This window comes from Diceros bicornis, chromosome 2 (assembly GCF_020826845.1).
Source record: "Diceros bicornis minor isolate mBicDic1 chromosome 2, mDicBic1.mat.cur, whole genome shotgun sequence".
NCBI classification, from domain to species: domain Eukaryota; kingdom Metazoa; phylum Chordata; class Mammalia; order Perissodactyla; family Rhinocerotidae; genus Diceros; species Diceros bicornis.
In genome coordinates, this window is record NC_080741.1 from 14,240,293 (window position 1) to 14,250,614 (window position 10,322).

General features: G+C 42.9%; 1 protein-coding gene across 1 annotated transcript; it reads left to right on the plus strand.

Annotated features, from left to right (window-relative positions):
* The first annotated feature begins 8,587 nt into the window (after positions 1–8,587).
* Positions 8,588–9,623, plus strand: LOC131410736 (proline-rich protein 23A-like). Its single transcript, XM_058548997.1, has one exon. The coding sequence runs from the start codon at positions 8,603–8,605 to the stop codon at positions 9,392–9,394; it is 792 nt and encodes a 263-aa protein (XP_058404980.1). The 5' UTR covers positions 8,588–8,602; the 3' UTR covers positions 9,395–9,623.
* The last annotated feature ends 699 nt before the right edge of the window (positions 9,624–10,322 follow it).

Sequence of the window (10,322 nt, forward strand, 5' to 3'; positions counted from 1 at the left end):
ATAAATTTTTAAAAACTGAATTAACAATTTAAAATTCTCCCATAAAGAAAAGTCCAGGCCTAGATAGCTTCACTAGTGGATTCTATCAAATACTTAAAGAAGAAATAATACCAATTCTTCACAAACTTTCATAAAGTAGAGGAGGATAAAACACATCCCAACTCATTGCATGAAGCCCTTATTATCCTAATATCAAAGCCAGATGAAGACATCATAAAAAAAGAAAATTACAGGCCAATATCTCTCCTGAACACAGATGCAAAAATCCTTAACAAAATATTAGAAAACCAAATAAAACAACAAAGAGGAATGATTTCTACACCATGAGCAAGAGGTATTTATCCAAGGAATACAGATTGCTTTAACATCCCAAAACAAATTAATGTAATACTCCATATTAATAAAACAAAGAATAATAACCATGTGTTATACTCAATAGATACAGAAGAAAGAATTTGACAAAATCCAACACTCATTCACGATATAAACTCTCAAGAACCTAAGACTAGACAGCAACTTTAAAGATTTTATTTATTTATTTTTCCCCCAAAACCCCGGTAGATAGTTGTATGTCGTAGTTGCACATCCATTCTAGTTGCTGTATGTGGGACGTGGCCTCAGCATGGCCGGAGAAGCAGTGCGTCGGTGCTCGCCCGGGATCCGAACCTGGGCCGCCAGCAGCGGAGCGCGCGCACTTAACCACTAAGCCACGGAGCCGGCCCTAGACAGAAACTTTATCAACCTGATAAAGGGCATCTAAGAAAACCCATGGCTATCATCACGCTTAATGGCGAAAGGGGGACCAGTGCTTTCCCCCCTAAGATCAGAAACAAGGCTGGGGTTGTAATGTACAACATGAAAAAGAAGAAAAAGAAAGAAACAAGGATTTCACTATTGCTACTTCTATTCAATATTTTACTGGAAGTTCTAGCCAGTGCAAGAAGGAAAGAAAAACAAATTAAAGGCAGACAGATTGGAAAGTGAAAAGTAAAACTATCATTATTCTCAAATGATAGGATCTTATACGTAGAAAATACCAAGGAATCCACCAAAAAACATTCCAGAACTAATAACAAGTTTAGCAGGGTTGCAGGACACAAGATCAATATAGAAACATCAACTGTATTTTTATACACTACCAATAAACAATCTGAAAATGAAATTAAGAAAATCCCATTCGCAATACCATCAAATAAAATACTTAGTAGTAAATTTAACAAAATAAGTGTAAGGCTTATACACTGACAACAACAAAACATTGATGAGAGACATTAAAGAAGATCTAAATAAATGGAGAGATATTTATGATTCATGATTGAAATCATGTTCGTGATTGAAAGACTCAATATTGTCAAGATAGCAATTCTTCCCAAACTGATCTATACATTCAGCATAATCTTTATGAAAATCCAGGAGGCATTTATTATAAATTGACAAACTGGTCCTAAAATTCATATGGAAATGCAAAGGACCCAGAATTGCCATAACCGTTTTTAAAGAAAAGAGCAAAGTTGAAGGACTTACACTACTCAATTTCAAATCTTATTCAAAAGATACAGTAATCAAGACAGTGTGGTATTGGCACAAGAATAGTCATACAACAAATCAATGAAACTGAATTATGAGTCCAGAACAAACCTTTACATTTATGGTAAATTTATTTTTGACAAAAGTGCCAAGACAACTCAATGTAAAAAGGACAGTCTTTTTAACAATTGAATATACTCATTCAACAAATAAATTTAAACTATTACTTTACACCACAAAAATTAACTCAAAATGGATCACAAATCTAGATGTAAAAGCTAAAACTATTAATTTCTCAAAAAAAAAAAGGAGAAAATCTTCATGACCTTGGTTGGACACAAAGAGTTCTTAGATACAATACCAAAAGCACAATCCATTTTTTAAAATTGATATTTTGAACTTCATCAAAATTTAAAACATACGCACTTCAAAAGTCACCAATAAGAATTTTTTAAATACACCCAAAACTAATGCAATGCTATATGTCAATTATATCTCAGCAAAACGGGGGGAAAAAGACAATCCATAGACTGGGAGAAAATGTCTGTTAAAGGACTTGTATCCAGAATATACAAAGAATTTTTACAGCTCAATAATAAGACAAACAAGTGAATTTTCAAATGGACAAAAGATTCGAATAGATATTTAACCATAGAAGATACACTTAGCTAATAAGCTCATGAGAAGATGTTCAACGTCATTAGTCAATAGAGAAACGCAACTTAAAACCACAATGACATACAACAAAGACACCCACTAGAATGGCTATAATCAAAAAAGACAGACAATACCAAGTGTTGGTGAGAATGTGGAGAGACTGGAACCCTCGTGTATTGCTGATGGGAATGTAAAACGGTACAGCCACTTAGGAAAAGCATTTGGCAGGTTTTTTTTAAGTGAAATATAAAGTTGCCATTTGACCCAACAATTCCACTCCTTGGAATCTATCCAAGAGAATGAAAACATATGTCCACACAAAGACATGTAAAGAATGCTCATAACAGCAGTATTCATAATAGCCAAAAATTGGAAATAATCCAAATGTCCAACTGGTGAATGGATAAACAAAATGTGGTATATCCATACAATAGATACTGTTCAGCAAATAAAATGAATGAAGAACTGATACAACATGGATAGTAACTGCTATAACAGGAATAAACCCCAAAAACAGCAAACCAACTGAAAGAAGCCAGACGCAAAAAACTAAAAATTTTATGATTCATTTATATGAAGAATCTAGTAAAAAGGCAAATCTATACAGACAGATAGAGGCAATCGGTGATTGTCTTGTCTAGGGGTTTGAGCAGGGATTAAATGTAAACAGGCATGAAGGAATTTTTTGAGATGAAAATATTTTAAATCTGGATTGTGGCGATGGTTGCCCAACTCTGTAAATTTACTAATAATCATTAAATTGAAAAAATAAAAATTAACATCACCTGTAAGGGACAAACAGCTATGATGTGCCTCCAGAGAAAGACACAAGATCTCTTATTAGTATTCAAGCCAAAAATGCACATTAATCTTATCATGAGGAAAAAACAAAGAATCCCAAATTGAGGAACACCCTATGTAATAACCACCTATAATTCTCAAAAACATTGATGGCTTGAAAAACAACAAAAGGTTAAGGAACTGTTCCTGATAAAAGGTAACTAAAGAGACATGACACCTGAAAGCAATACATGACCCTAACTTGCATATTATAGGCAAAAAAAAAAGATATATATATAGAAAGAGAGAAAGAGATTATAAATGACATTACTGGTACAACTGACAAAATTGGAAAATAGACTGTGGATTAGGTATGGCATTAATGTTAAATTTTTCTGAATTTGAGAACTCTACTAAAGATATGTAAGAGAATATTCTTGTTAGGAAATACACACTGAAATATTGTGAGGTAAAGAGGCCTAACATATACAACTTATTCTCAAATGATTCAAGGAAAAGATATACATTCCTTGAATATATATTACTATCAGAAAGTAGTCTTTCTGAGAGACAGAGACAGAATGATAACGCAAATGTGGCAAAATGTTAACAATTGATAAAGGATAAACTGGTATTCTTTGTGTTATTTTTGCAATGTTTCTGTAAATTTGGGAATATTTCAAAATAAGGCATTAAAAATTCAATAAAATAGAAAGAGACTGATACTTCTTTGACATGACATTTATTTCTAAGCAATAGCTGGTATCATGCTTAAGGGGCAAACACTAGCAGCATTCCCACCAAAGCCCAGAACAAGAAAAAGATGCCACTTTCCCACTAGTATTTAACAGTGTACTGGAGGTGCTAGCCAACGAAACTAGACAATAGAAAGAAATTAAATGTATAAAACTTCAAAAGGAGCGAAAATAAGACAATTTGCACATCATATGATTGTAAATCAAGAAAATAACTGAAAAAAATAATAAGAGAATTCCATAAGAAAGCTGAATACAAATTTAATATACAGAAATCACTGGCTTTCACTTATAACAGGGGAGCCTAAGTATTTGGTTAAAATATATATATATATCTGCTATTTAGTTTCAGCTTCGGTCTCAACCTTTAAAAGGCCAAATAGCCAAATAATTACTTTAATGTCAGTTTTGGCATTCTTAAAATAGTAAGGGATTAATGATTTTGTGATCACATAGGCCATCATCATATCTAATCATTGTAATAGGATCAGTAACAATACCATTCACCCCTCAGTAGTGTGTTGAGGAAGTAAAGATAGCACAGAACAATATATCAGAATTACTGTGAGATAAGCAGAAAATGAGTGGGCCATCATTATTCTTCTTCAGGCAAAGACGAAGGAGTTGCTGTACAAAAAATATTTGAAGTTGCCTTTTCTTGTACTTATACAGAATTTTCAAACAAGATATGGAAGCCAGTATTGCATGTTGAAAAGGTCTCTTGACTAAAAGATAGAATAGACAATATACTTTGCAGATAACACCACCAAATAGAAGTAAGTTCAACATATTGCAGAAAAGTACCCACAGTAGGTTGCCATTCCAGGAAGAAAATAAATCCCCTATGTTATGACTGTAAATACATAGAAAGAAACTTACCACATCAACCCAGGATTGGGGTTTGGTAGGGAATTGAAGGGAGTCTACAGCTTTAACTACACTGTTTAGATTTTTTTTAATTAAATTATTTTATTGAGGTCATATCAGCTTATAACATTGTGTACATTTCAGGTGTACATTATTATATTTCAGTTTCTGGGTAAACTGCATCATGTTCACCACCAATAGTCTAGTTGCCATCCATCACCATACACATGTGCCCCTTTACCCCTTTTGCCGTCCCCCCACCCCCTTCCCCTCAGGTAACCACCAATCTGTTGTCCTTATCTATGTGTTTATCTTCCACATATGAGTGAAATCACACGGTATTTGTCTTACTCTGTCTGACTTATTTTGTTTAGCATAATACCTTGAAGCTCCATCCATGTTGTCACAAATGGCATGATTTTGTCTTTTTTATGGTTGAGTAGTAGTCCATTGTCTATGTATATACCGCATCTTTATCCATTCATCCATTGATGGGCACTTGGGTTGCTTCCACATCTGGGCTATTGTGAATAATGCTGATATGAACATAGGGGTATATATATCTTTTTGAATTATTGATTTCATGTTCTTTGGATAAATACCCAATACCACTGTTTAGATTTTTTGGAAAATGTATTCAGGTATTATTACTTGTGTGAATAAAAATAAACAGGAATTTATTTTATTTTTAATTTTGAAGATCTGCCTAACCTCTTCTACTTCTTATTGCACACAGCTAATAAATTGCATTAACAAAGCGCTTGAGCTACTACCAGGGCTTAACAGTCATCCCTACCCTGCCCCGCCACAATCCTTGCCCTAATTCCTTGTAGGCTTATGAGGTCCTGTTTGCCCAGAGATCTCAAGAGCACCAGGAAAAATGCTGTGCTAAATCCAATTGCTTTTACCGGTCTGATCTCCTTGTACAGAGATCACCTTTCAGCTCCATTCCAAGAAAGCAAAGTTGGAGAAGTTTGGTGGTATTATTACTTGCGTGAATAAAAATAAATAGGAATTTCTTAAAGCCAGTTATGGAGGATAACAGAATGGCCCTCATTAGAGCTACTGCCAAGAGCACTGTCGGGCCCCAAGCCCTGGGCCTGGGCCTCAGGGTCTCCAATGAAGAAATAAAGGATGCACGGTGGCCAGACAGCCAGTGCTGAGGAAACTCTTGAGTCCCACTCAGCAATGTCCACCTTGCTTCCCCTACCCAAGTTCCCGCGGCTTTCTTCTGCCAATAGGACCACCATGTACCCTGCCCAGAAGCTGAAGACATATTTGCTAATTCCGCCCCCACAGTAGGTGACAGTCTTCTGGCGTCTTGGAGGAAAGTGAGATCACGCAGGATGCAAGTTACCTGATCTGGTGCCCAGCAAGCCATTCCTGAACCATATAGATATTATGCCATGAAAACACCTGGAAGAGTACTTTCTAACAGGTCAGACTCCTCCTTAGGGTGATGACCATGATGATGATGATGATTTTTCTTTTACCATTCACTGAACACTGGCTACATGCCAGGCACTGTTCAAGAGGCTGGGAGCATGGCTGTCATTGTCAAGTGGGAAAGACGGATTATAAACATAAGAAACAGTAAATAGCTACTATTTACTTAGCACTTAACTATGTTCCAAGAACATTTTACATACAGTATCTCACAACGGCCCTGCACAGGAGATGGCATTCTCCCCATTTTACATGTAAGGAAACTGAGGCCTACGCCCACCATCACCCAATTAGAAGATGACATCGGTGCGTCTACTCCAGCACCCCTGCTAACAGCTTCTGACTCGGGGCAGGACCACATTCCCTGGTCCTGTGAATGGGGGGGGGGGTCACAGTGAGGATTCACAGGGCCCAGGACATTGATGAGCTCGCAGGTGAAACTGCTGAGGTCAGGCCAGCAGCAGACACGAGGTGGCACCAGCCAAGGACAGGCTCCACCGCATTCCGAGCCCCACGACTGGCCAGGCCAGGAACCCCAGCTCCTCCCTGTGTCCTGGCCGTCTCTGAGCTCATCCATCTGTCCCTTACACCATGGCACGTCCACCCTCACTCCCCTGAATGGCGCCCCCATTATTCCCCGAGCGCGGACTGCTCAAGGGTCGCAGACAGAACTCTTCAGAGCCAAAGCAGTTACATCCTACAAGCCGCTCACTGCCCGGATACCAGGAGCACAGCGGCTGCTCCCGTTACCTGGGGGTCAGGGCGTAGGTTCTAGCGGTGTCCACGTTCCCCCCCCGGGGATCGCAGGTTCCTGGCAGGGCCCCTAACGCCGCCCTGGAGCCCGCCCCCAGGTTGCGCCACCCCGGGAATTTCCCGCCCCGCTACCAGGAACACCGGAAATCCAGCCGTCAGAGCGGATGAGAGCCAGTTGTGCAGGAAAAAGTCCTGAACGCGGCCCGGGGAGCTTATGTTCCCTTCCTGACTTTGTCGCCGACAAGCAGGGCCCTGACTGCAAGCATAAACCGCTCGCTGCCCGAACCCCTCAACTGCGAAGTGAAAACAAGTTCAGTGATCCTAGTCTTGAGCATAAAACAGAATTTTTTTGAAGGTGCTTACGGCGACTTCCTAGGCCCCACGCTCCAGGAATTCTGACTCAGGGGTTCTGAGATAGACAAAAAATGTACATTTTCCACAAATTTGCCAGGAAATGCCAATACTGCCAAGTCACAGACACAGCTTAAATGTCCATCAAAGGACGCCTGATTTAAATTTAAAGTCTGTATACAGGAACGCTATGCAGCCCTTAAAATGAGAGAATATAGTCTGCTATTTTGTAAAAAGGGACAAAGTGAGCAATCACGTGGATAAGGGACAGGGAGGAGAGGAAAAGTTTCCTTGTCCTCTGTAGCCATTCGAAAGTATTACCTACTCCAAAATCAGTGTTGGGTATTTTCTCCTATTAACACTAGACCAGGAGTTGAGCCACACCTTCCCTTTTGCGGCCACAATGCACCGCGCAGATGCACCTTTAAACCCACACTCAGATCAAGGGCGCTGACGCTGCATCATAAGTGGACACGGCTCTGCTAGCTCCAGGCTCGTGGGCAAGTTGGTTAATTCTGTATGACATTTTAATTCATCCGTAAGCTGGGCTAAAAACAGATACACTTCGCGGTTGTAGTTTCGGTCAAATCAGATAAACTCTTACTTCAGTTGATGGTAGTATAATAATTACTAGTACTAAACTGGTATGTATATATATATACATGGTATAGTAATAAATTGATCATGCAGGGGCTATTGTCACACTCAATTCTACCGTTACTTTCCCTTTCAACACCGCTGAAAGGATCTGACAGTCATTTACAACTCAGGGGAACAGGCGCATAAGGATGTCATCCAAAAACTCACCCCACTATTGGACCAAAAGAAGAATGCGGATCACTTCCGGGCGGGGCCTCAGAGAAGGCCGGGCTTACATCTCGGTGTCCAGGTGCAGCGTTCCACTGGTGGACTTGTAACGCAATCAGGTGTCCGATTAAGGTCTTCTGGACCTCAGGTCAACTCAAGGAAGGCCGAGAACTTGACCCTGGAAGCCAAGCCCTAGAGCAGCACCGTTGTTCTGCCCCCTAGAGGCCTATAAAAGTATTTCCCTGCAGCGACATACCAGCTACAGCCACGGCTATTGGGCTGCACAGATACCGCGATCTCTTACCGGGTGGAGCCTCGGAGGGGGCGGAGCTTAGCGTGACATTTTGCGACTTGGGTTAGGCAGGCGTCACTTGCAGCATCACTGGCCGTCCGGGGCGCACACGGGTGAGTGTGAGGAGCAGAATACTCAAATCTTCGAGGCTGAGCGCTGCACCGAGCGGCTCCCGCAGAAGCCAGGACTGCGGCCTCCCGGGGGCGCCCCACGAGCTCCCGGGACTCGCCCCGCGTCGCGCGGTTCTGCGCCCCACTCGCCCCTGGCCCGCCTCTCCTGTCACCGAGACCTGTCACTGTGTGCGGCACCCAGCCCTTCACGCCCTCGGCCAGGCCCCGGCAGCAAAGCCCGCAGCCCCGTCGACGTGATGGGCACCCGGCTCCGCAGCCCCAGCGCCTACCCTGCGCCCTGGTGCGGACCGCAGCCCGGAGGACCCGGCCCTGCCAAGCGCCGCCGATGTGAGGAGCCCGCGGGCCCCGAGTCCCAGACGGCGCCCAGCCTCGAAGACCCGGCGGAGCCCCCGGCCGCGGGCGCGCTCACCTCGGTGGTGGTCCTGGCCGCGGGCTGTGCCCTGCAGGTGCCCCTGGACGACGTCGACCTGGTGCTGGAGCCCGAGCCAACGTCGGTCCTGCAAGTGTCTCTCGGAGATTACACCCTCATGCTGGTCCCCGAGGCCCTCCTGGGCTCCGGCGACGAACACGCGGGAGGGCAGGGCGACTCGCCCGTCGGCCTGGAACCGGGCGCTTTCCTGGGCGCTCCCGGGGACGACGTCGCCGTCGAGCAGGGACTCTTCTGCGCCTCCGTCCCAGAGATCGCCGCCCAAGAAGAGGCCTACGAGCAGGACTCGGACCCTGAGTTCCTGCCGCCTTGGATGGACCCTGCAGCCGGCTCAGTCGCTGGGCTCCGCCCCTCGGCTGGCGGGGTGTCCAGCCCCTCCCCGCAGGGCCGCATCCCGGAGCCCTCGCCTTGGGCCCCCACGCCCAGTCCGGAGAGACGCTCTCCTGGCCCCTATTACAACCTGGACTTCCGCCTTCTGGAGCCCTTCCCCACCTCACCACTCCAGCCTCTACCTCCCTCTCCGAGTCCAGGTCCCCACGCGCGCCCCCCGCGCCCTATTGGTCCTCCACGCAAGGCCCGGAGACGGCTGTTCCAGGAATGAACTGCCTCCATAATCCCTCAGCACCGGGCTGGGGATCATGAGAGGGTCTTCTGATAGCGGCTGTGTGTAATTGGCACAACCTACAAGAATTACCAAGCGTGGATAAGGGACAGATGCTTTTTCGATGCAGGCTGCTTTGGAGAATTTTAGATCATTGGCGAACTAGAACATCTAGCAGGAAGATCACCAGAGCAAAGAAATGCTACTTGAAATAGAGTGTACCTTCCGACCTCCAGATTACTGTTTAGGTTGTTTCTCTAGAGAGGTCACCTTGAGCAGCTCCATTCCCCCTAGTTTAGCTTCGAGCCTCAGTTGCAGCACTTTTCTCTAAAATTCCATCCTTTCCCCAGCACCCTACCACTGCACCCCTTTTCTCCCAAATTAGAGTAATTACTAAATTTCTTATGTTTAACAGGTTTGAGCCCTAGTGTCCGTGCTAGTTTATGACAACAGTCTCACCATTTTGAGCTTTTCTTTATGTGGCTCTAGCCCCTTTTGGGGCATCTAGCAAATACTTGTATGTGGACAAATGTTTGTTGGATACAAAACAAACGCAGAATGGGGAACAATGATCATGTGCCCTCCTCTTGTAATGACTAGGTTAGCAAATGGTTTAACTATATTGTTGGGTTTGTTTGTTTTTCCCAAAAGAACCAACTCTTTCCATTCTTTTTTCTTATATATTTTTAATATAATTGTCCTGTCCTGGGAAAGTTTATAATTCTAAAGATTCTGTGTTTTTATAGTTCTAAGATCCCAAATATATTTTGTACATTGTTATTGGCATATAGAAATAATTTGTTTCTTATGTTGATCTGGTATCCAGTGAAATTACTGAATTTCTTTAATGGCTTGTCTGTAGATTCTCTTGCTTGACTGATAAAGACAATAATATCTGCAAATAATGAGAATGTTGTCCCTCTTTTTG

Excerpts from the sequence above, each read along its gene's own strand:
- LOC131410736 (XM_058548997.1), top strand. The coding sequence starts at position 8,603 with ATGGGCACCCGGCTCCGCAGCCCCAGCGCCTACCCTGCGCCCTGGTGC.